This window comes from Schistocerca americana, chromosome 4 (genome assembly GCF_021461395.2).
Source record: "Schistocerca americana isolate TAMUIC-IGC-003095 chromosome 4, iqSchAmer2.1, whole genome shotgun sequence".
Taxonomy (NCBI): Eukaryota; Metazoa; Arthropoda; class Insecta; order Orthoptera; family Acrididae; genus Schistocerca; species Schistocerca americana.
This window is the reverse complement of record NC_060122.1, coordinates 112,540,793-112,568,475: the sequence shown is the minus strand read 5'-3', so window position 1 is coordinate 112,568,475 and position 27,683 is coordinate 112,540,793. Positions and strand designations below refer to the sequence as shown.

Below are 27,683 nucleotides of genomic sequence, written 5' to 3'. Positions count from 1 at the left end.
TGGGAGATGAAGAAGCTTGCACAGGATAGAGTAGCATGGAGAACTGCATCAAACCAGTCTCAGGACTGAAGACCACAACAACAACAACATGAAGAAATTGATAATTGTATGGTAACGGACAGTTACAGTTGTAAAGTAAAGCACAACTTTTACTTACTCAAATGCGTCGAGATTTTCGGACGATCCCCAGCTGGTGGTGGAGGGACTACTCGGAGCCGCAGACGGGGTCAGCGAGGTGCGTCTCGGGAAAGAACCGGAGCGAGACAGCAGCCTGGGGCTGGCGCTGCCGCCGTCCTGCAATTGTTTCACAGTGGCTGTGTAGCGACTTCTGACAGACAGCTCCTGGTGTGCACAATATCAAATTTCTAGTCCCACATTTTTTTAAATATTGACAATATTTCCCATGTGCGCAATAATATTGTTCGTCCAAGAGTGAGATTCTACATCTACATGATTACTCTGCAAATCAGTGGCGGCTGCTGTTTAAGAGCGAAAGAGCACGTGAAAACCCTTTTGACACCTTGTGGATTGGCTGGTTATTTTCCTTTGAATGCTGTTTAAATGTAAAGTAGATGCGGCAGTCTGAAAGACAAGGCACTACATCTACCGCGCTCAGCTATATATTACTCGTCTTAGACTCGGTGAAACTTGGCATCAGGACCGCGAGCACACCCTCACTTGTACACTGTTTAATGTGCTTCTGCGCATTCGAAAGACTGGACATGATGAAACATCAAAACGTAGTAAGACTCCTTCACGCAGTAAAAGTAAAATTATGTTCTGCTACAATTTCAAAAGAACAGTTTCAAACATTTACTAAAAATTGCGAAAAAATATCATATGAAATTAAAAAGTTTGCTCTCGATATTGCCGTTTCGATATCGCTATATCCTTCTGATATATATAAACATATATTTCCGAAAGAATATCGATATTTTAACAACAGGGCTAGTTACTGCGCCTTTTTCACCAATTACCTCTGTGGGGTTTTGCGCGACCCCTTGCTCAGCTAGAATGTGCCTGGCGCATTTAGCTCGATTGCAGTCTATGGAGAGTCAGAACCGGTTCGAGAACATTTTTCCTCATAAGCGACATATAATTTATCGCCCCCCCCCCCACCATATTTTTCACACCATAACACATTAGTTGTCGTTCCGTGGTGTCATGGTACAACCTTTAAAAATAAATCTAAATCTAGTGGCGATCAATTGTCTGTAGACGCTGTGTACATATTATGCAGTGGGGACGCCTCTGACGTTCTCTCCGATCTGCGCCCCAAGCGGCCCCTCGTGTTGCCTGGACCTTAATCCGACTCTGGGGGCACTTGTAGAACCTCGTCACGTTCCTTCCACTATTTTTTCCATTATCTTTTTATCCCCCCGTCATCATAGAGCTCGAGGTGACACAAACGAGCTCTACTCCCATCGTCCCTACCTTGCTTACGCTTAGGCTACGGTCACAGTGGTTCCGATATCGGTGGATTTCACCGACGAACGACATCGGCCGGAGACGGCCGATCTTTGCAAATCAGTATGCCACCACGTGCGCTGTCATACTACAGCCGATCTTATCCCCCGAACGCACAGACTCCGGACAACAATCGGTAAAATCCAAATTAGTTTCTTTTCGGTCAAATCGACTGACGTTCTCGCACGCTCATCCCGAGGGTGAAAATATCATAATCGCGATATTGATCGGTATCTACGGACTGAAATCGAAGGTTTATTCGAAACCTCGAATAGGCAAAATCTTTACTGGAAAGACGACAGCGATCAGTCGTCCTTTTTAAATTTTATTGGTAGATCTAGATATCAGCTAGAAACTAGCCATTCTCAATGCACTATTATTTATGCTCAGTTCATGTAATGCCTGTTGGTCGGGCTTCATCCACTTGAACTGTGGTCTGATCTGCCAATAAAATTTAAAAAGGAAGACTGATCGCTGAAATCTATAATTTACAAGTCAAATTAACAGTCGCTGAGTGCAACAGTTTCCCCAATGGAACGTAACCTGATAGATTATAGCCTTAAAAAATAATTTGTTCAAGTGACTAGGATGGGGTATCTTATATACTTATAGCTACTGTACTGGATCATTTCTGTGGCAGGTTGCAATCAGTTGTGTACAAATTATTATTGCTGCTTACTGGCGTTTTATGCCAGAACGGTAGTGATTCTGTTAATATGAAGTGGTTTGCAAACATAGTGTTCGGTCAGTATTTCCACTTTTCAGTGATTTACGTTATCAGAGTTTCTTATGCTACACTTTATGCTTGCCTTTCACTCGTGTGCAAAATGACAATCACTGAAGTTTAATTGACATACGTCTGGACAATTTTAAATAAACAGAGCGAAATAGAGTGTTTATAATTTGCTTTCCAAGGTCAACATGAATTATCTTGAATACGTAACAGAACGTTTCTCCCGTCATGTCATATATTCGTAAAACTAGTCTGGTTACTCCGACAACAGAGGACAGAGCGTATAGTACCCGCCATGTTCTTACGTGACACGAAAACTCATTCACATGCATTCGGCGTCTCTTTAACAGCAGAAGCCGCTACGCGGCACTCTTGTCCAAGCACAGAGTTGTCATGGTATCCACACCGGCCTAAGATGTCAAAATCCAACCTACTTCATATATACAATCGCACCAAAAAGTATTGGCACACGTGCGTATTTATTGTTGCTGGTTACAAACGCCGCACCTTCCGGTACACGGTACATGTACGTGCTACCTCACATACCAGACATTACAGTTATGCCCACAGTGCCTACCATGAACAAAGAAATGCAGTGTTAAGGGAAAACCTGTATCTCCTGTGCACACAAAAAGTATTGGCACAGAGCGCGGCTTCTCGGTATATTGCTGGGTTTCCAGGTACCGGAATACCATCTGCTGACGCAATAGACACTGAGTGTTGTTGACGGCCCAGTCGCTTGTATGTTGCTGAATTGCGCGATAGTGGTCAGCATGTGGCCGAAGAAGAAGGAACATTCAGTGGAGTTGCGTAAGAGAGTGGTATTGCTCCATTCACAAGGGAGAAGCTATCGACAAAGCGAAGCAGGGGTGTCTGTTAGCTACACCACGATACGAGCCATCATTCATAAATATAAAGAGACTGGAAGAACAGTGAATAAATGTCGTCCTGGACGTCCAAAAGTGCTTACAACCCGCGAGCGTCGCCATATCATCGCACTTGCTCGGAAGGAACCTGCTACAAGTGCAGTTACTATTGCTGAGGTTGTTCAGACAATGTCCGACAAGACGGTTAGTGTTCAAACTATACGAAATGTGTTGAATGAGGTTAACATGCATGGACGTTCTCTCAGGAAAAAGCTATACATATCGGAAATTAACCGGCAGGAACGACTGCAGTTTGCCAAGGACTACATCAGCAAGCCGATGGAGTTTTGGAACACTGTGATATTTAGCGACGAATCGAAGTTCAATGTGTTCGGAGTTGGTGCAAGAAAGAAAGTTTGGCGCAAGCCGAATACGCACCTCGACATCAAACACATGCATCCCACAGTCAAGCACCGTGGGGGTGGTATCATGGTCTGGGGCTGTATGGCGGCGTCCGGCGTTGGAAACCTAGCAGTAATCCACGGTACAGTGGATCATATGAGGTAATTTACACGCTAGTGCACAGACATTGGGTCTTACTGGGGTGTTCCATTTTCAGCAAGACAACGACCCAAAACATACCGCAATGAAAACCCGGGAGTGGTTACAGTACAATGCCACCAAAAGGGTTCTAACACCACCTCAGAGCCCTGATTTGAACCCCGTTGAGAATCTGTGAGCTCATCTTGACACACAAGTCAGAAAAAGGCGTAGATGTAGATGAGGAAATTTTTTAGCACTGAAAATTTTAAGTTTGGTAATGCTTGCACGGTTAACATTTTCATAGACAGATCAAGTAAGAACTAACTGCCGTTGATAGTGGTAGTAACAAGCACTGGTTTGTCAACTAACTTTTGGGCTGATGAATAACTTGTAAGGGGCATTGAAATGAAAGCCGAGGCCCACGCATGTCTATCTTCAGGTCGCCTAAGACGTGAACATCACAAGGTGGAGGATCGGGGCTGCACGTCGGATTGGCAGTGTGGGAGCGGACGATTCCGTCCGACAGCATTCCTCAAGCGTTTTGACTTCACGGTGCGTCACAGTTTCTGCAAAATGTCGTCGGCAAAGTGGTTCCACACTCGAACAACTCGACGAGCAGAAGGCCCCTAGGGTCGACGGAGGTTCTCATGACTTACCCGGATCTATGAAAGGTGAAGGGGAGGGGGGCGGGGGGGGGGGGGGGGGCAGACCGGGGTTTCTGCCCGGGCGGCAGTTCCAGAGGGCGCCAAATTCATATTCTTGAAGGAAAAAACCTTGATTTTGAAATGCGCTCCTGTTGGATTTTGAAGATCTCGGAACACATTGTAAGTTGATTTCTGATCAAATCGTAAGTTGATTTTTGAATGTGTGCATAGTGTACGCGATGTCTCTGCCAGGGCAATCCTCGTCGCATCGAGAAATAAAAAAACCTGTCCCGCAGACAGAAACAGACGGGGCTATACGAGATGAGCCGAATAAACGCGAACGGTTGAATACCAATCGCTATTTGTTTATGTGACTGATTGGGTGGTCCAATGATAAGCGTTGTTATAATTATTAGCGAAATACATAGATTCAGACTATCAGAGTGGAAATAAACGACTAACAGGAACAAGAGGTAAGAAAGACTACATCTTTTCAGTGCAACCAAGAAAATGAAATTTTGACAGAATTTTTTGGCAGACCGCTCTACTACTAAGGACCAGTCGCAGAGTCCCCGGATAGGGAATAGCGCGAAAACCGCGTTGTACAAACACGCAATAATTCCCAAGCGGGGAATAAACACGGGGTAACTGAGCAAGTTTTTCTGGCAGTTTTAGTGAAGTTAACCGGAGAATAAGTTTTGACAATGGCAGGAATAGTTACATGATTAGTGATGACTAGATTTCTTAGCACGTGGAAGGAGAAGAAACGCCGACATCACACAAATAAAATGGAAGAATATGACGATTCCAAATTTATATAAAAATTTCGTACTACTACTTCCCGAGCTCATGCTTGAGAAACTGGAACATATGAAATAAATGTGAAACTACTGCCTAACACACAACTCTGCTACAGGCGACCTAATAGGCATTTAATTGGTACTTCGTGAATTATATTCTGTCATGTTATTTATCTAAATGAAGTATATAAAAATGACCATTTGCGCCAAAACAGTCTCGCTTATTTGGCGTGTGTTACAGTTGCTGCAATATTTGAAAGGCCTATTTCGTATTATCTAGCAGACAGTGACAAAATAGGCATAATCAAATCGAGATACCACAACAGTCTTGGATACTATTTCTATTTACAGCTTTTTTCAGTATCAACATGTAATTTTATGTCACACAAAAGAGAAAGTTATTAGCTGATATGCAATAAAGTGTGCAGATTTTCTGAACAGTTCTTATTCTCCCAATTACAATATTCCTACACTGAGTTTTTCTTAAGGGGGGGGGGGGGCATGACGTCAAACCAGCTGACTCGGAGTAGGAGAAGAACCGCAAGATATTTTAATTCCACTCTCCTGAATATAGTTTTGATGGCTTCTGTTTTTAATTTTTGTTGTCCTATCTCAAACGCTCGTGATGGCCGGGACGGGGAGGGCAGAGGATCGCCACTATCAAGTTTTTGCCGCCTTTCGGAAATATCGTAGATACGGGGCTGCCTGACTGTAACTTGTGTGAATCAGTTTGATTTTCTTTTGCGGGGCAGATGTCGGGTGTTTCTTTCCACTGTTGGCTTTGCCTCGGGCAGTCGGAAAACTGTCGGTCGGAATCTCACTGTTTCACGATAATGCCCGCCTCCACACTGCCAATTGGACGAAGTCAGCGATTTCTTTGCAGGACACTGCAACATCCTCCATAGAGCCTAAATCTTTTACCGTGTGATTTTCATTCCTTTGGTGATCTGAAGAAGAAGGTGCATGGACGTCGTTTTCAGTCCGACGAAGAAGTGCAAGAGTGGGCGCGTTAGCGGATCCTTCAGCAACCGACCGCGTTCTACAAAACAGGAATTAATCGTCTCGTCTACCAGCGGGATAAATGTCTTAATGTGCGTGGTGGTTACATTGGAATAGAACTATTCCACAGTCCCGTTGTGCTGGGTATTAAGTTTTCATCTGATGCATCTCATATTTCTAAGTACTTTTCCTTGAAAATTATACAAAGGTCAAAATCGCCCGATCGCGCAATTAATAAAGAACATTACAGTCTACTACGGGCCATGTTTTCATTTACGAATTTTTTGGCGGCTGCAGACCAACGAAAAATATATATTATTTTTACGAGATAGAATGGGATTTATAAGCCACTTCGAACAACTCTCATTTCTTGAAAAACTTTCATGTTAAGTCACAAATATATTGTACCAAAACGAAAAGAAAAAGTAATGCAGATATATCAATCACTTATTAATAACAGAGATTAGTACCAACACTTTTTCCTTTACATTTACAAAATCAATATCGAACAATGGAAAATCCAGAACAGAATGTAACAATATAATGAAAATTATAGTTGCTACTCACCATATAACGGAGATGCTGCGTCACAGAAAGGCACAACAAAAAGACTGTGAGAAAATTAGCTTTCGGCCAACAAGGAATTTGTCGAAAACACACACACACACACACACACACACACACACACACACACACACACACTTACATTCAAACTCAAACACAAGCAACTCACACACACGCATGAGCACTGGGTTCAGCTGCCAGAGACTGTGGTCACGTGTGTGTGAGTTGCGTTTGTGTGTGTGTGTGTGTGTGTGTGTGTGGGTGTGTGTGTGTGTTGCCTATGTTTGACAATCGCCTTGTTGGCCGAAAGCTAACTTTCAGACAGTCATTTTGTTGTGCCTTTTTGCGGCTCATTATCTCCACTATACGGTGAGTAGCAACTATCTTTTTCATTACGTTGTTACAAAATGAATTTCGTCTTCCTAAGGTCAGTGACCTGTTTTCCATTTATATTACTGTACATACCATATACAAAGGAGAAATGCTGATGGACGCCCTGGAAGGTTCTATGTAGTTAGCAGCTGTTCGAGGAATCGCCGCTATGCTAGCTCTTCGCTTCGATCCCTGTAGGAAAAGAAATAAGAAATTTACAAGCATTTCCATACAGCTTCTTTCTACAGTTGGATACTAGGTGCAATAATGCTCGTATTGTTAGACAGCAGATCTGAGAGGTGTCGGAATTCTCCAGTGTTTTACACGGAAAGCTATTGGGTGATTCTGGGTTATGCTTCCTGAAATTTATCAAATGTCAATATCGTTAGTTTAATATCAGTTCAGTAATATTGCCGGATGTTGTAATAAGTGTTTCGTTCTCCAATACACTCATAATTACGTAAACAATACAAACTACTGTGGAACGTCCACAAACCATTTTCAAGGAAACTGTAAACTCAGCCTTTGCAGAGGTACTCTACTGACCCGTTCAACAGCTTTACATCAAGTACCAACTAAATTCTTTGTTTTGGTTTCGTGAGTTTCGAAAGATATCAAAAAAAGCAACTGAAAGAAAAGGAGGTGCAGCATAAAAACTTCCATCGCGCTGTTTCAACAATGTACAAAATAAGATAAATGGAACATTTTAGAATCTATATACGAACAGATTTCATATCCTGTGAAGAATGAGGAAGACTCTTGCGTAGTATAAGTTTGCCATTTCCTGACGTTTTGGTGAAATTAGTATTGCAAGAAAGTGTAGATCCCAGTTCAAACTGAGCAACATGGCACCGCAGTAAGCCAGACACACGACTCGTATCTGGGAGAACGACGGTTCAAATCCCTGATACGTTACGGCACTGCCTGTGTGACAGCGAAGTACATTCCAGTGTTCCTTCGGACATGCATGTGCTGTATCTCCGAAGAACAGGCACTGTGGCGACCACAACCGTTATTAAATACATGAAATGTATCCGCAGTTGCTAATACGGACAACCATTAGCTATGTAATGTAACGACGACAGTGAAAATTTGTGCCGGGGGAACCGAACTCGGAATTCCCGCTTCTCGCGATTGACCGCCTTACCATTAGGCTACCAGAGGATTACGCACGACCAAAACCAAAGCTCTATATGCCATATACTACAGAATAAAGTCCCTTGTTCATTACTCATTTTCGCTCGCAGTTCTACTGTATTACTGCGAGAGGTCGGAAATTATTGAATATCTGTGGTGAAAGATCGATATGCCATCAGGTGCATATATTATGTAGGCGTGGTTTGTGTTCTTTCAGGTCTGCATCTGACATTACTGAGAATCTGCATTGAAAGGTCGATATGCCGTCAGGCAGAAATATTATATAGGTAGAGTGTCTGTTCCTTTCGACATGCATGTGACGTTATTAAGCTTCTGCACTGAAAGACCTATATGCCGTCAGGCACACATATTATATAGTATGATGTCGTTCTTTCGGACATGCATCTGACACTATAGAGCTTTTGCACACAAAGACTGATATGCTGTCAGGAGCATATATTATATAGTTATGGCGTCTGTTCTTTTAGGCAAGCATTGACACCATAGAGCATCTGCAATGAAAGATCGATATGCAACTAGGTGCATATATTATACAGGTATGGTGTCTGTTCTTTTGGACATGCATATGACACTATTGAGCCTCCGCACTGAAAGATCGATATGCCATCAGGCACGTATATCGTATAGGTATCGTCCTCGTTCATTGCGTGTAGTAATCGTGGGATGTAGCACTTCCACTTCACTGTCTTCAAAATTCGCCGAACACTTGAGCGACTCACTCCAGTTTCACGGGGACACTGTCTCACAGACTGCTGTGGTGAGCGAGTGAATTGTTGTAACACACGACGGGAATTTGCTGGACTTGTCGTCCAGATCGTTGTTTGTGTACATCTTTAACACAGCCTTCGGCTTCAAATTTGTCTCGAATGCGACGAATCGTTAAGCGTGTCGGTGGCTCTGTTTGATACTCATTTCGCCATTGCCATTGAACCTCATTAATGTTTTCGTACTTAAAATACCACTTCAAAATTGACTTCCTTTCATCGAATGTAACCCTTGCGCCAGCCATGTTTACTCGAGTAACTAGGTGCAACTAAGAACAAAACAGTGACTACCTGGCGACTGTCATCTGACAAAACAAAACAACGCAATACAACGCCTTGTGGCGCTTACCGGAACTACAAACTATTACACTACCAAAGATGAGACAACTCTGTCAATTAGTTTGCCAATTATGGACTTTTAAACAGTGGATACATTTCTTTGGACGCCTCTGTAGATATGGTGTCTCTTCTGTCGAACATGCATCTGACATTACAGAGCATCTGCACTGAAATATATACATGCCATCAGGCACATATATTATTTAGGTATGGGGTCTACGGGGTCTGTTCTGACATGGATGTGACATTACTGAGTATGTAGGTCCAAAAGGGCAAACACCATACTTATACAATATATGTTAATGACGGTACATGGATATTTCACTGCAGATGCGCCAGAATGTCCGACCTCTTGTGGAAGTATAGTAGGGAAAGTAAAGAGAAATAACGGACAGGGGATACTACTCTGTAATGTGCACCAGATGGAGATTTGCGTCCAACAGGAGACATGTTCAGATAGCCGAAGCGGTCAAGGCTAACGATTGGATGCAGTGGGAAGTCTGGATTCGAATTCTGGTTCGGCACAAGTTTTCATCTGTCGCCACTGACTTATTTTAATGCCTCACTGCAGCAAAGGACGGAAACTTCTTTCACGAAGTGTCTAATGCCAATGTCGTAGACGGGATCTTAAGCCCTAAGGTTCCTTTCTCATTTCATTCCTTTCTTCCTCTTATTATTATTTTTGTCTTAAGCATCTTCGAAAAAAATATCTTTATTTGCACATGATATTTTTGTTAAACACATGAGCAGGAAAACAAGAAACTGGTGTGAACATCGACACTTTGGATAAGGCAGCCTACTTACAGTCTTAACCATTCCAGGCAGGGCTTGCAGGGACCTCAACCGCACTGTCCGTGCCACAGTCTCCTCGGCGTCTGTTAGGTCATCACTTTGGTTCTTCGATCGTCTGAAAACAAAGATTAAACTTTTCATTACATGACTCTGTACGTATAAAACCTCAAAATTACTCTAAAAGTTCCCATAATTTAGTATCTCGTATTTTCCATCTCAAGAAGTGGAAAATATCCTCTGAAAAAGTATTGCATGTGGTTTGCTGTCCTCCAAGCCAACAATTCTCTATACACATTGTCATTTCTGTCTAAATTACTCTACTAAAATTTTCTTTCCTTAATTCTGCACTGGGCACTGACTGCTTACAGCGCCGGTAAAACAGAGTATTAGCACTTTTAAATGAGCATGGAAGTATTGGAACAGCACTTTAACGTAACCTGTGTGTGTCAAAACACACACGGGCTATTATTTTAAGTAATGCGTATTACTTTCATGGATTCACAATGATCTGCGCCACTTCCAGTCTTCCGTGAGCAAAAGGTTCTTGGCTTTCATCGATTATGACAAGTCATTCAGCTGTGTAACCTGGAGTAAATTATGTGACCAATGGAAATTACAGATGACACTATAATTTGAGCTGAATAATTCAACTCCTTCATAAGAGTTCAGCCGAGTTAATGCAAATCAAAGAGTTAAACAGGGATGGCCAGTGTCACACCAGTGTCATACACTCTGGCTAACAAATAGAAGGGGCGAGGAAACTAAATAAATCTTAATCGGGTGAGGTTATATGTTATATTACTTTACTGGCTACAATATCAAGTTCTAAGCAAAGAAGGGAAATCAGAAAGGTGCAAGGAGTATATAGAGGGTCTATACAAGGTACTTGAGGGCAATATTATGGAAATGGAAGAGGATGAAGATGAAATGGATGATACGGCGTGAAGAGTTTGACAGAGCACTGAAAGACCTAAGTCGAAACAAGGCCCCGGGAGTAAGCAACATTCCATTACAACTACTGACAGCCTTGGGAGAGCCAGTCCTGACAATACTCTCTGGTGAGCAAAATGTATGAGACAGGCGAAATACCATCAGACTTCAAGAAGAATACAATAATTCCAATCCCAAAGAAAGCAGGTGTTGACAGATGTGAAAATTACCGAACTATCAGTTTAATAAGTCACGGCTGCAAAATATTAACGCGAATTCTTTACATGCGAATGGAAAAACTGGTAGATGCTGACCTCGGGGAAGATCAGTTTGGATTCCGTAGAAATATTGGAACACGTGAGGCAATACTGACCCTACAACTTATCTTATAAGCTAGATTAAGAAAAGGCAAACCGACGTTTCTTTTGACAATGTTGACTGGAATACTCTCTTTCAAATTCTGAAGGTGGCAGGGGTAAAATACAGGGAGCGAAAGGCTATTTACAATTTGTACAGAAACCAGATAGCAGTTATAAGAGTCGAGAGACATGAAGGGGAAGCATTGGTTGGGAAGGGAGTGAGAGAGTGTTGTAGCCTTTCCCCGATGTTATTCAATCCGTATATTGAGCAAGCAATAAAGGAAACAAAAGAAAAATTCGGAGTAGGAATTAAAATCCATGGAGGAGAAATAAAAACTTTAAGGTTCGCCGATGACATTGTAATTCTGTCAGAGACAGCAAAGGACTAGGAAGAGCAGTTGAACGGAATGGATAGTGTCTTGAAAGGAGGATATAAAATGAACGTCAACAAAAGTAAAACGAGGGTAATGAAATGTAGTCGATTTAACTCGGGTGATGCTGAGGGAATTAGATTAGGGAATGAGAAACTTTAAAGGAGTTTTGCTATTTGGGGAGCAATATAACTGATGATGGTCGAAGTAGAGAGGATATTAAATGTAGACTGGCAATGGCAAGGAAAGCATTTCTGAAGATGAGAAATTTGTTAACATCGAGTATAGATTTAAGTGTCAGGAAGTCGCTTCTAAGAGTATTTGTATGGAGCGTAGCCATGTATGGAAGTGAAACATGGACGATAAATAGTTCCGACAAGAAGAGAATAGAAGCTTTTGAAATGTGGGTCTACAGAAGAATGCTGAAGATTAGATGGGTAGAACACATAACTAATGAGGAGGTATTGAATAAAATTGGGGCGAAGAGGAGTTTGTGGCACAACTTGACTAGAAGAAGGGATCGGTTGGTAGGACATGTTCTGAGGCATCAACGGATCCCCAATTTAGTATCGGAGGGCAGCGTGGAGGGTAAAAATCATAGAGGGAGACCAAGAGATGAATACACTAAGCAGATTCAGAAGGATGTAGGTTGCAGTAGGTACTGGTAGATGAAGCAACTTGCACAGGATAGTGTAGCACGGAGAGCTGCATCAGACCAGTCTCAGGACTGAAGACGACGACAACAACAACAATATCATGTCAAATGTACAAAGAGCTTGGGCAGCACGTGTTCCGGCGCAACGACAAGCGCCAGCAAGACGGTGAAGAACGGAAGAGCAGAGAGGGCTGTGAGACGACGTCAGCGAATGACGCTGACTAGGACGACACCACGACGGGGGCGCCCTATACACGCAGAGAGTATGAGTGCCGCGCCGCCTAGCCGCGACCGCACTGGAAGGCTGGCCGTCATACAAACGCTACAGCAATCACTTATGAACTGTTTTGTTTTGCTTGCATTGAACTTGTATATACCGAAGGACATTGATTATTTTGCATCTCGCCAGTTACTTGCGACACACCTTTGTGAATACACAAGTACTGTCAATTTAACTTACTCCATTAATACGATTTGCTTTAACTGCTGTCTCGCGAGCCGGGAAACAGCTTCCTAGGCGCCCTTAATTACACGAGTGGGCAGGATGCTGCTCTGAGCACTATGGGACTTAACTTCTGAGGTCATCAGTCCCCTAGAACTTAGGGCTACTTACACCTAACTAACCTAAGGACATCACACACATCCATGCCCGAGGCAGGATTCGAACCTGCGTCCTTAGCGGTCGCGCGGTTCCAGACTGTAGCGCCTAGAACCGCTCGGCCACCCCGGCCGGCTAGTCTGTATGACGTTGCACCTCTAGTGGTCCCGATGCATGGACTCATTCGGTTGCGAAGAGCGTCGTGAAGCCTTTGTATCCTCACCTCAGGAGAGCTGGCCCCCACAACAACTGTAACTCGTCCTGTATCCTGGAAACCGACAGTAGGACGAAACAGACGTCCGAGCTGGTCCAACACATGATCTGTCACAGACAGATATAGGTGTCTTGATGGAATGGGAGTATGTCAGCATCAGGCAGACATTCCATAGGGTCACGTGCCATGTGCAGACGAGTATTGTCGTGGTGAAAAATGGCACCACAGTACCGTCGCATGAGAGTCGACGCAAGAGGACGCAGGGAGTCTGTGACGTACCTGTGCGCCAGGAGTAACACCACTACGTATCTCCAAAACAACGGAACAATGGGACTACTTCCCAGGTCAGCGCCATAGTATACCCTGGGTAGTGCAGAACCACCACGATTCATCACCTAAAACAATGTAACGCTAATCGACAGCAGTGTCCGCTTCCCAGTCAAGAGAGAACACCAAATGTAGCCGTTGTGGTCGAGGCTCAAGAGAAAGACAGGCCGTGGTGCGTACGTCACAGCACGTGTCACTGCAGGTGTTACAAGTCTCAGCAGCCGTCTCTGGCTGGGAGCGAGTAACTATTTCAACTCTTCTCAACTGCGTGTTTAAATGCATACAAGTACTCGATAGTAAACGACAAGATTAAGATGTTTAGCGGATACCGTTTCAATTAAATATTGATTTCCCGTGGGTCCTGCAGGGAGCCGAACGTTCACGAAGTGTGGCGGACAAGCCTACTAGTGTGACGTCACAACTTCGTTGCAGGGCCTGTGTATCTCGTTGGCCCTGATTGTGGTTTTAACGACAGCCTGTGCATGGGGCTGAAATCCCCGAGTCCGGCTGCCCTGGACGCTGACCAATAACGTAGGATAACACAACATCTTGCAGGGATTACATTACATGTCCTCAGATAGCAGGCGCTAGCGTAAACGGATTGAGATATGATTGATACAGGATCCGCCCTTGTGATAGCCATGTGCGATCATCCAGAACCTTGTCCTGCCTGCCCTTAAGCTCCCATGCAGTCCAATATCGGGCAACTATCGCATCCGAATGCTCCACAGGCCTGGTTATTGCACGATTCGACGAGCTGGACAAGTGGAGAGCCACAATGTGACCCTTTTCAAACTCTGGGCACACGTGAGTACACGGTGCGTCTGTGTTCTTCACAGAGATCACTCGACAATATCCGACGCTTTTCACGCCTTCGTATACCCTGCCATGCCAGTTAAGAACACTAAACATGAACAACACTAATGCATTATGGCCGGCCGTTGTGGCCGAGCGGTTCTAAGCGCTTCAGTCCGGAACCGCCCTGCTGCTACGGTCGCAGGTTCGAATCCTGCCTCTGGCATGAATGAGTGTGATGTTTTAGGTTAGTTAGGTTTAAGTAGTTCTAAGTCTAGGGGACTGATGACCTCAGATGTTAAGTCCCATAGTGCTTGGAACCATTTGAACCATTTTTAATATATTATGGCGGCCATTATGTCACAGACATTTGTAACTCTGACCATTTACTTGTCCGTCGATGGTGTGTAAGTGTACGAAGTTACGCTGTCATATTATCATAGCTTTTGGCTGCTTCAATATTTTTTTTTTCAGGGATGCGGGACGGGTGTAACAAAAAATTCAAATTTAAAATGCCTATTTATTTCTGCATGACAAAGTTATGTTTACCTATTTGTGAGACCACGAACAATTAGAAGTTAATAATCTGTGAAAGAAAGCCACAGATTTTAAATTGTTGACATTAACAGATTATTAAAAAGGAAGAATCTAGAAATTAACACAAAGCAAGTTTCACGACGTGAAAGCAATCATTGATGTACCGTTGTTGATATTACTCTTATAACAGCGTTTCAAGGTATTACCCATTTTGTGCTACTGTCTGTAAACAGAATTACAATGTCATCGGACAATCTCAAAGGTTTTTCTGTCTAATTCATAGAGGAGAACAACACGTTTCTGCTTAGTAGATAATTTCAGAAGAAAACTGTGGTGTCACCGCCAGACACCACACTTGCTAGGTGGTAGCCTTTAAATCGGCCGCGGCCCATTAGTATACGTCGGACCCGCGTGTCGCCACTATCAGTGATTGCCGACCGAGCGCCGCCACACGGCAGGTCTAGAGAGACTTCCTAGCACTCGCCCCAGTTGGACAACCGACTTTGCTAGCGATGGTTCACTGACAAAATACGCTCTCATTTGCCGAGACGATATTTAGCATAGCCTTCAGCTACGTCATTTGCTACGACCTAGCAAGGCGCCTTTACCAGTTACTATTGATACTGAGTCACGTACAGTCAAGAGCGATGCGCATCATTAATGGATTAAAGTCAACTATTCCACCAGCAGCGTCCGTTTTTTCTAAAGTCTAACTTCCTTGTCCTGTTCCAGACCTCACGCCAGCCTGCGTGAGCTAAAACGCATGCCTTTTGGCTTCCTCTAGTCACACGGTGTTGGCTCTCCTGCCAACCCACAACATTGGCGACGAGGCAACACCGCATTCGTAACTATAATGCCCTGATTTACTTGTGTAATGGCTTCGCCACCATCTCCAGATGTGCTGTCCAAATTTTATCGCTTACAGAATCAGCAGACGCAGGCCTTACTGGATGTCCTTGTACAGCTCATCCACGGTCAACGTGCAATGCAAAACGATGCGGCAGCCGCCGCTCCACCGCTAACACAGCCACAACACGCAGTTGCACCAACTTTTTGTCCTTTTGATGCTGCACTGGAAAGCTGGACGGAGTGGTCACGCCAATTTGGATTCCATCTCGCCGCCTACAGAATTCGAGGTAACGAGCGGCAGCCTTTTTTACTGTCCTCCGTTGGGGTGCACACGTACCGTGTGATACTCAAATTATTTCCCCGACGCGACATAGCAACTCTGTCCCACGACGAAATTTTGTCTGCATTAGATGCATATTTCAAAGAATCAGTCAATGTAGTTGCAAAAAGGTATACCTTCTTTCGTACAAAACGTACGGCCGGTCAGACTAATCGGGAGTGGGTTGCAACCTTGCAAGGCCTTACTAGGGATTGTGCTTTTGGGTGTCAATGTGGACTCCCTTATTCAGATACTATGGTACGTGATGCAATTGCACAGAACGTTTCTGATGTTCGTATCAGGGAACAGATTTTGGAACTAGTCAACCCCCCCTTCAACAAGTAATGGACATATTGGATCGGCAGGACACACTTGACTTTGCTCAGGAATCATTTGCAACTTCGCCACCCGTGTGTTAGGTTAACCAGCCTGCCGGGCAAGCTGCACAGAACAGTAAACAGTCCTCGCGCCTGACTGCGCCGCTGCCTCCAGGCGTTCAGCCACGTGTACCATGCCGGCAAGCAAATGCAGTGCTAAAATCATGCCCGCGGTGTGCTACTAGACATTCGCATCAGATTTGCCCATCACGCCAAGCTATTTGCTTTTACTGTAATAAAAAAGGACATGTTCAAAGTGTTTGCCAGGAAAAGCTCAGATCGGAAGCTCACAACCATTCCAGGCCCTTTGCTTTGTGCCGGAATCGGAATCGAACCAAGGATACTCAGGCTCGCGACACTTCGCCCATGGAAATTCATATAGCTCATGCCACTCCGCCCAGTACCACTCTCTCTAACAGTCACTGTGTTCGTCCCACAAATAGTGTGCGTCGACATCGCAGGAACTCCCGTCAAGTCGCAAGTGATTTTGTACCAGTGTCAGTTCACGTTGCACGAGACAGTCACTCTTGTCGTCAGCAGGACAATAAACTTTTTGTGGACTTGGACATTAACGGCAAAGTGATACCATTCCAGCTCGATACCATGGCTGCAGTTTCACTGATCAATCAAGACACTTACAAACTGCTGGGCACACCTCCGTTGCATGCCGCAACTGTTAAGTTAACTAGCTATTCGGCTCACAAGATCCCTGTGTTAGGACAATGCAGCCTTCTTGCAACATACAAGAGACAATCAAAACTTGTCATTTTACGTCCTTCGTTCTTCTTCTGCAGTGAACTTGTTTGGTTTCGATTTATTTCAGTTGTTTAACTTGTCTATAGTAAATCGGGTCCTATCAGTGAACCAGATTGTGGCTTCAGACAGTGTTTCTCGCCTATGTGAAGAATTTGCAGACATTTTTGCACCGGGCCTCGGTTGCGCTAAGAACTATAAAGCACATTTGGAACTGAAAGTAAACGCGCAACCGAAATTTTTCAGAGCGCGCAATGTTCCCCACGCATTGCGTGATGAGGTCGCAAAAACATTACACGATTTGGAATCACAAGGTGTAATTGAACGTGTGCAGGCTTCTCTCTGGGCATCACCCTTAGTAATTTTGCAAAAACATTGGGGAAAATTGAGACTTTGTGTGGACTTCAAGGCAACAGTGAATCCACAACTAGTGACTGCAACTTTTCCTTTACCCCACCTGGAAGATCTTTTTGACAAACTGTGCCCGGGTAAATATTTTTCGAAGTTGGACCTAGCAGATGCGTACTTGCAAATACCGGTGGACGAAGAATCCCACTAGGCGCTACAGTCTGGAACCGCGAGACCGCTACGGTCGCAGGATCGAATCCTGCCTCGGGCACGGATGTGTGTGATGTCCTTAGGTTAGTTAGGTTTAAGTAGTTCTAAGTTCTAGGGGACTGATGACCACAGCAGTTAAGTCCCATTGTGCTCAGAGCCATTTGAACCATTTGCAGAATCCCAGCGCGTTTTGGTGGTTAACACGCATCTTGGTTTGTATCGATTCAAACGACTGCCATTTGGGTGTGCATCCGCCCCTGCATTGTTTCAGCAATATCTACAAACTGTTTGTGCGTCGGTCCCTACTGCAGCGAACCATCTGGACGATACTGTGATCTCCAGACAGACGGAAGAAGAACATTTAGCCAATCTCAGAACATTATTTCAGGTCTTGCGACACAATGGTCTTCCCTTGCGGAAGGACAAATGTGCGATTTTTGCTCGTGACTTACCCCATCTGGGACATGTACTCAATGTCCAAGGCATACATCCCAGTCCAGAGCACCTCCGTGCCATACAAGACTTCCCTTCGCCGCAGAATTTGAAGCAGCTACAGGGTGTGCTGGGAAAAATAAATTACTATAACAAATATGTTCCCCATGCCTCTTCCATTTCAGCTCCGCTTTATCGCTTACGCCGTAAAGGTGTTCCGTTCGTCTGGACGACGGAATGCAAACGCGCCTTTCGCCAGTTGAAATCGGCATTGCTTTCCAATACTTGCCTTACGCCATTCGATCCCCGGAAGCCCCTTTTGTTGATGGTGGATTCGTCGGATTTCGGAATCGGTGCTGTGCTTGCGCACAAAGATGGTTCGCACGGTCGCCCTATTGCCTTTGCGTCCAAATTTCTCTCGTCTGCGCAAAGAAATTATTCACAGATCGAGAAAGAAGCATTGGCTCTCGTATTTGGTGTTACAAAGTTTCATGATTTCTTGTATGGTCGTCACTTTACCATCATCACCGACCACAAACCTTTGACATCGCTTTTTCATCCGACCAAGCCTGTACCTCCACGTACAGCGCAGAAATTCATTCGGTGGTCTATTTTCCTCTCGCAGTACTGCTACGATATCTTGTATCGGTCCACTGCTAAGCACGGAAACGCCGATGCGTTGTCCCGTTTGCCTGTTGCTGAGGATAGAGCATTCGATTCCTCCAAACTTGCTTGCATGTTCATTGTTTCGGAAACCGATGACGTGGTCGAATCGTTTCCGATTGATTTTCGTCGTGTAGCTACAGCCACAGCTGCCGACCCTGTCCTTGCAACCGTTCTGCGTTTTGTTGCTACGCAATGGCCCTTGTCAAAGTCACGGATCGGGGATCCGTTGGTTCGCAGATTTTTTGCTCACCAGGAGAGACTTTTTGTACGGCGTGGTGTTTTGCTGTTGCGTTCTGATAATGATCAGTCCAGGGTCGTGGTCCCACGTTCGTTATAGTCCTCTGTCTTACAGCTTCTCCACCAAGGACATTGGGGTATAGTGAGAACGAAACAACTTGCTCGTCAGCACTGTACTTGGTTCGGAATCGATGCCGCGATTACGAATATGTGCTCTTCTTGCATGGTGTGTGCCGAACAACAATCAGCACCACCGCGGAAATTCTTTGCATGGCCAAAAGCCACTTCCCCTGTGCAACGCTTACATGTCGATTTTGCTGGTCCATTCTGGAATGCTCGATAGTTGGTTGTGGTAGATTCATTCAGTAATTTTCCTTATGTTGTCCGGATGTCTTCCACGACGTCATCTGCCACCATCCAAGCGTAATCTTTTGCATTGAAGGTCTTCCACAGACTATTTTTTCCGACAATGGCCCACAATTCATGACCGCAGAATTTCAGTCATTCTGCAAGGCCAATAGTATTCAACATCTGACGTCCGCGCCGTTTTCGCCACAGTCAAACGGTGCCGCTGAACGATTGGTCAGGACTTTCAAGTCACAGCCAGCTGAGTTTCTCCACGGTCGCCCTCATCAAACCTTGATGTCTTTGCTACATCCGCCGCATCAGGTTCCTGTGCAGCGGCAGACACCTGCTTTTGCCCCAGGCGACGTTGTCTACTACCGCAACTATCGCGGTTCACGGCGTTGGCTCGAAGGGCGCATTCTTCGCTGCCTCGGCCGCTCTATGTATCTGGTTTTGGGGGCCTCTGGTGAGGTGCGTCGGCATCTCATCTGCGCCCGCCGGCGACGCCCGCAGTGGACGCGTCGCTTCAACCGCCGGGCGCCTCCCTGCGTCACGCGCTCCGATCGCTTCCCGTGACCAGTTGTCCTCCGACATAGAACTCTTGCCGGCTCCGGACCATATGTCGTCTTCACCCGTCGGGTGCCCCGGCCTGATGGAGGTCGACCCTTCGGCCCCTCCTGTCTCTCTACGGGCGCATACACCGCATGTTGGCGTGCACCCTGGAGCAGGTTTTCAGGCGTTTCCTAGCTCCCCGCGGTCCGAATGGCAGGGTGCGGGTGGCACAGCCTCGCCTGTTGTTAGGCTCCCCGCCTCGTCGCATGCGTCAACATGGGGTCCTCCCCACGGCGGGCGAAAGCCTTATGCCACAACCGTCCGCCGATCTGCTGGTGAGGAATGTAGTGTTACCGCCAGACACCACACTTGCTAGGTGGTAGCCTTTAAATCGGCCGCGGTCCGTTAGTATACGTCGGACCCGCGTGTCGCCACTATCAGTGATTGCCGACGGAGCGCCGCCACACGGCAGGTCTAGAGAGACTTCCTAGAACTCGCCCCGGTTGGACAACCGACTTTGCTAGCGATGGTTCACTGACAAAATACGCTCTCATTTGCCGAGACAATAGTTAGCATAGCCTTCAGCTACAACATTTGCTACGACCTAGCAAGGCGCCATTACCAGTTACTACTGATACTGAGTCATGTACAGTCAAGAGCGACGCTCATCATTAATGGATTAAAGTTAAGTATTCCACCAGCAACGTCCGTTTTTTCTAAAGTCTAATTTCCTTGTCCTGTTCCAGACCTCACGCCAGCCTGCGTGAGCTAAAACGCGTGCCTTTCGGCTTCCTCTAGTCACACGGTGTTGGCTCTCCTGACAACCCACAACAAAATCAAATACAAAATAAGCATAGAATCGCCGAATGGAACCAAAAACGAGGCTGGCGCAAATGATTCAAATGGCTCTGAGCACTATGCGACTTAACTTCTGAGGTCATCAGTTGCCTAGAACTTATAACTAATTAAACCTAACTAACCTAAGGACATCACACACGTCCATGCCCGAGGCAGGATTCTAACCTGCGACCGTAGCGGTCACTCGGCTCCAGACTGAAGCGCATAGAACCGCACAGCCACTCTGACCGGCAAAACGAGGCTGACACCGTTTATATCAAAACACAAAGAACCTCAATGAGATTTTCACTCTGCAGCGGAGTGTGCGCTGATATGAAACTTCCTGGCAGATTAAAGCTGTGTGTCCGACCGAGAGTCGAACTCGGGACCTTTGCCTTTCGCGGGCAAGTGCTCTACCATCTGAGCTACCGAAGCACGACTCCCGCCCGGTCTCACAGCTTTACTTCTGCCAGTATCTCGTCTCCTACCTTCCAAACTTTACAGAAGCTCTCCTGCGAACCTTGCAGAACTAGCACTCCTGAAACAAAGGATATTGCGGAGACATGGCTTAGCCACAGCCTGGGGGATGTTTCCAGAATGAGATTTTCACTCTGCAGCGGAGACGAGATACTGGCAGAAGTAAAGCTGTGAGAACGGGCGTGAGTCGTGCTTCGGTAGCTCAGATGGTAGAGCACTTGCCCGCGAAAGGCAAAGGTCCCTAGTTCGACTCTCGGTCGGGCACACAGCTTTAATCTGCCAGGAAGATTCACAAAGAACCTGTTCAGGGAATGATGGCGCTAAGCCACTGCATCCTGTTCACATAGATTGAATGAATTCCTTTATTCTCTTGCCTTATCGTTGAGGAAGTTTGATTAAAGCGAGTCAAACGCTTTCTCGAAACCCATACTGCCGGACCAAGTGGTAGCTTATACTTGTAAGTAGGCTGTTTGCGTGTTCAAGTTGGTAACACCACGTAGTGCTCTGTATGAAAGTCACTGACTGTGCTGTGTGCAATCTGTGGCTGGTTTGCATTGTTGGAATATTTGCTATGGTAATGTTGGGCAGTTGGATGTGAACAGCGCGTAGCGTTGCGCAGTTGGAGGTGAGCCGCCAGCAGAGTAAATTTGTAAGACTGGATGTCATGAACTGATATATATATTTTGACTTTTGAACACTATTGAGGTAAATACATAGTTTGTTCTCTATCAAAATGTTTCATTTGCTAAGTATGCCTATCAGTAGTTAGAATCTTCAGCAGTTAGAATCTTTTATTTAGCTGGCAGTATTGGTGCTCGCTGTATTGCAGTAGTTCGAGTAACGAAGATTTTTGTGAGGTAAGTGATTCTTGAAAGGTTTAGGTTATTGTTAGTCAGAGCCATTCTTTTGTAGGGATTATTGAAAGTCAGATTGCATTGCGCTAAAAATATTGTGCGTCAGTTTAGTGATGATCAGAATAAGTAAAGAGAAAACTGTCTGTGTACGTTCAGTTTTGCTCATCTGTTTGAAAATCAAATAACGTAAGAGGTTTATCAGCACAGTCATTCATAATTTTTCTAAAGGGACCTTTCATACTCACTGCTCTGTCGTGTAACTTCCTTCATGAATTGCAAGTGAATCTTTGCGCTACATCTCCTTAGAAAACCTATTTGCCTCTTTTGCCTAATAATAAACAACTTTCTTCTATGCAACCGGTGTTATCTGTAATGATTATTTGTGCGTTTGACTCGGATTCAACTTGACCTCTACCGCCAAGTCTACAGAAAAATTGTGTTCATCCAATGCTTTAGAGAGTTCTACAAAACAAATACTGGAAAGACACAGCTTCTGTTCTATTTCTTAATAATCCAGGGACATGCAGGAGACTCCACATGAATAAAATTACACTCAGCAGTTTCTGACCACGAACTGGCAAAACGACAGAGCAATACGTGTTAACGGAAGACACTGCTCACCTGCCTTCATTCTGGTGGTGACCTCATCAGTTCGTCTCTAGTCAGGTAAGCTTCAACAACGGCTGAAGTAGCTTAATAGAGAACGACTGACACCAGGCTTCAAATTCAAGTAGGGCAACACTAAAGTAATGAATAATAAACAAAAATCAAAATGAAAGTAGTGCAAATCAACAATGAAGTCATATAACCAGTTGGTGGGGTTTTGTATTTATGGCAGCTGAAGGCAGCAATTGCTTGGGCAGCTACGCAAACAAACTGGACGTGAGCTCCCGAGGCCCACCGCATGGCGTCCATGGAGACGAGGGGCACGCCAGAGCTTAAGTAAAGTCTTGGTGTTGACTTAGTACTTATGTACCGCATTTTTAAAATGTGATTACGCCTATTCAGGCCGTTTTAGTTTTATTTCTAGACCATGCCCTCTTAGACAAATTATAGATTCAGGTATATCTTCTGAAGAAGGCTCAATTATTTGGGCTGAAACCTAGGTAAATGTTGGTTTCATTACCGCAAGCGAGGCTGATAGTTTCTTATATATTGGCTTATAGTGCTTTTCGTAAACTGGTCAGGGTTCCCACAGCGAAAATTCCAACTGATCTGAATCTGGAAGTGTGCTTTAGGAGTATGGACAATTTTTGGTGGCTGTGACACTAACAATTTGAACACGAAACACGGAAGGATACTCACAGAGAGACAGAAAGATATGTGATGGGAATTACCGGGTCATTTATTCATTTATTTATTTACTCTAGGCCACTTCATGGATGACAAAAATGGGCCGTTAAATACAGTATTACATTTATGTGAATCATTATGATGATCCATTTTTTTCCGAATACTTAACTACGTTCGCGGCCTCTATCATATTATACTGCACGACGTAACTAAACGATCACTTTTTCCAGACCCTGTAATTGTCTCCCCTTGCTGTACACATTTGAAATTTGGCTTAAAGGTGCCTGATACCTTCCTCTGTAATGGTGCTAAAGCGAGGTGGCCTGCTAGGTCACCCTCGGGCTCGGCTGCGCTTCAAACAGGAACATTTCGACACTTTTTCGAAAAACATGCCAGAGCTTATAGACTCATGGGAGCTGTAAGACAGGTTATGAGATGAGACTGACGATAAATATCATCATCGTCCTGCCCAACACTATCGTGGAGGTGCCACATGATGGGCCGGTCGTCGTACCCATTCTTATGCACATTTCATCCCTTCTTTCGACCCTCTGCGATGGTGGTCAGAACCGCGAATCCCAACGTTGATATGCCACACTTTAGTAATGGATGGCCGAGGAAAACATTCCAGTCACACCACCGCTCTGGATCGACACGAGGAGGTCTCAGAGACCGCATGAAGTGCGTCAATGAAACAACCCCTTTACTTGGGCTGTTGATTGCTACACATTTCGATGTCGAAAACGAAATTTTGCAGTTTGATGAGCAACAGGACGTCTTTCTTGACACTGCTGACGCCCGCTGCCCCCGCTTCTCTAGCGACATCGTGGGACAGCAACCCCACTGACGTGAACGAGGCCCTGTGGAGTGCAGTGTGACTGCAGTTTTCGCTCTGGTGTACACAGTGGAACCAACAGGGACTATTCAAAACCATTCGACAAAATTTGAACGCAGTCTGAAGCAGCGAAGGGTGTTTACGCTTTTTCAGCCCCTCTGTATCACGATCTGCCCTCCTGTGGCAGGTCATGGGAGGGAGGGAGGGGGGGATGTTGGCACATTGACACACACGCGTGAATCCGCCGGACACCTCTCTGATTCCATCGGTCCACTAGCAAGGGCTGGAGCAAAAGTGTGCAGGTGGCCAGGACTGGCCACGGCTCGCCTCTGTACAGGTAGATCTTGAAAATACTCAACAAAGGATGCTGCGTGGCACATAGGTGTTGCTAAAGTGGGTGGTCTTGGAGATATCCTTTGCCGATTTATTTACGCATGCATTAATGTTGCATCTCTGTGTTCACGCCTCAGCGAGGCGTCAAACAGGAAGGCTGAAAAAGTATAAGTGGACTTTGGTGCTGCGGATGGCGTTCAAATTTAGTTCAATGCTTCGAACGCCCCCGCTGATCGAATGTCTATCAAAATGAAGAAATTCGCGCGTTTGATCGGTTCTCGTGTCGCTGAGGAAAAGCTACTACAGGATTGAGTATTTTGTGAAAGTTTCAGCTTTGTGAGAGGTTGATTTTTAGGACATTCATGTCTACATAAGCTTTGCCTTGCTTTTTTCGTGCAGATTACGAGACATCGTGGTGAGCACTTCTTTGCAAGAAGCCTACTGAACGACTGAATCTGTTAACTCTGAAGCAGCCATGGGTCAGTGACTGTTTAGCACGTTCAAAATGTCAGGTCAGATTAAATACCTTGTGGCTGCTTTCGGCTGTGCACTTGTAACACAGACGTTAGTAACACTACATAATGATGTCGGAATATTACACTACTGGCCATTAAAATTGCTACACCAAGAAGAAATACAGATGATAAACGGGTATTCATTGGACAAATATATTATACTAGGACTGACATGTGAGTACATTTTCACGCAATTTGGGTGCATAGATCCTGAGAAATCAGTACCCACAATAACCACCTCTAGCCGTAATAACGGCCTTGATGCGCCTGGGCATTGAGTCAGAGCTTGGATGGCGTGTACAGGTACAGCTGCACGTGCAGCTTCAACACGATACCACAGTTCATCAAGAGTAGTGACTGGCGTATTGTGACGAGCCAGTTGCTCGGCCACCATTGACCAGACGTTTTCAGTTGATGAGAGATCTGGAGAATGTGCTGGCCAGGGCAGCAGTCGAACATTTTCTGTATCCAGAACATGCGGTCGTGCATTATTCTGCTGAAATGTAGGGTTTCGGAGGGATCGAATGAAGGGTAGAGCCACGGGTCGTAACACATCTGAAATGTAACGTCTACTGTTCAAACTGCCGTCAATGCGAATAAGAGGTGACCGAGACGTGTAACCAATGGCACCCCATACCATCGCTACAGGTGATACGCCAATTTGGCGATGACGAATACATTCTTCCAGTGTGCGTTCCCGTGATGTCGCCAAATACGGATATGACCATCACTATGCTGTAAACAGAACCTGGATTCATCCGAAAAAATGACGTTTTGCCATTCATGTACCCAGGTTCGTCGTTGAGTACACCATCGCAGGCACTCCTGTCTGTGATGGAGCGTCAAGGGTAACCGTTGCCACGATCTCCCAGCTGACAGTCCATGCTACTGCAAACGTTTTCGAACTGTTCGTGCAGTTGGTTGTTGTCTTGCAAACGTCCCCATCTGTTGACTCAGGGACCGAGACGTGGCTGCACGATCCGTTACAGCCATGCGGATAAGATGCCTGTCGTCTCGACTGCTAGTGATACGAGGCCGTTGGGATCCAGCACGGCGTTCCGTATTACCCTGCTGAACCCACCGATTCCATATTCTGCTAACAGTCATTGGATCTCGACCAACGCGAGCAGCAGTGTCGCGATACGATAAACCACAATCGCGATAGGCTACAATCCGACCTTTATCGAAGTCGGAAGCGTGATGGTACGCATTTCTCTTCCTTACACGAGGCATCACAACAACGTTTCACCAGGCAACGCCGGTCAACTGCTGTTTGTGTATGAGAAATCGGTTGGAAACTTTCCACATGGCAGTACGTTATAGGTGTCGCCACCAGCACCAACCTTGTGTGAATGCTCTGAAAAGCTAATCATTTGCATATCACAGCATCTTCTTTCTGTCGGTTAAATTTCGCGTCTGTAGCACATCATCTTCATGGTGTTGCAATTTTATTGGCCAGTAGTGTAAATACGGACTTGATAGCCATTTTCCGTGTTTTAAAGACAATAAACCAATTAAACGGAAATTTTAGACTTTTCCCAAACGAGTCATGCAAGAATCCCGAACGATCGATAGTTTAACTAACTTCCAGCTACTGCCCGTGGACAGGAGTTATGTGTCCTTTGCGTGGTAGGTATTTGGTCGAATTTTCGTCAACGTTGCTTTTGTCAGCTAAACCAATACCTGCCATCGCAGAGTGAAGGGGCAGACAACCTGAAACCTCTCCAGGTAGGTAGACTTATTAAGGAATGTGAGAGCACAGCCCGACCTGCTGAAAGTTCTTGCCCATTGCTGTAGTTGACCGTGATCGACCGTCTCCTCTCCTTCGGCCAGCACTGCCTGTCGTTCTGAACGTTCCCCATGCACGAGAAACAACGCTGTGAGCAGGACCAAACTCCTGGGCCACCTCGTCACACCTCGTCGTTATTACGGGTTCCTCCTGATTCATCATCGTGTGAAGTCATTCCAAATATTTCCTCCAGGGCAATGTTAATGAAGGGCAGCACCACAGTGCACCGCAACCTCTCGCTGATAGACTCACACTGCCTATTCCCGCGCCTTCGACAGCCTCGTGTTGCAGAGCTCGCCTCATTTGGCGCTATAAGTCAAGCTCACCTCACGCCATGCGACAATATGTCTTATGTGCAAGACTGGATCTCTGGTAACATGCTGTCACACTTTTATTTACACAGACCACTTAATGTACTATGTTGCTTTACCTAACTCGTCCAGAACTTTTGCAGAGCTGTGTACTTTCCACAGCGAAATGTCTGGCTGCAATCAAAAAAACAATAACAGAACGATTATAATATTAAATTGTGCCTTACACGCAAAGGAGGAAAAATAAAAAGCAAAAGCCTTGCAAAATTTGGCTCGTTTGAAAGTGGTAGCGCTGAAGTCATTCTTCAATGCCTTCTGCTTACAATACTAGTAACGTCTTCTTACAATAACAACTTGCAAGTTCAACTTGCAAAAGCAGTATGATCATATACTTCGGATAACAGACTCGTCTTCTAATTTCAATAGCAGTATCATCTGCTAACTTCAGTAACAATATCGGCATTTACTTGAAAAACCAATATCGTCTTATACTTGCAATGACATTATTGTCTTCTACTTGCAAT

The 27,683-nt window shown here is 45.2% G+C and overlaps 1 protein-coding gene across 2 annotated transcripts in view; it reads right to left on the bottom strand.

Moving 5' to 3' along the window:
* LOC124612906 (inositol 1,4,5-triphosphate receptor associated 2-like) overlaps positions 1–27,683 on the bottom strand; it is a 191,308-nt gene that overhangs the window by 46,681 nt on the left and 116,944 nt on the right. For both annotated transcript variants that reach the window (XM_047141380.1, XM_047141381.1), the window contains exons 6-8: positions 10,054–10,156; positions 7,082–7,180; positions 158–294 (exon numbers count right to left, since the gene is read on the bottom strand). In XM_047141380.1, coding sequence (XP_046997336.1) covers positions 158–294; positions 7,082–7,180; positions 10,054–10,156 — 339 coding nt within the window. The remainder of the gene's footprint in view (positions 1–157; positions 295–7,081; positions 7,181–10,053; positions 10,157–27,683) is intronic.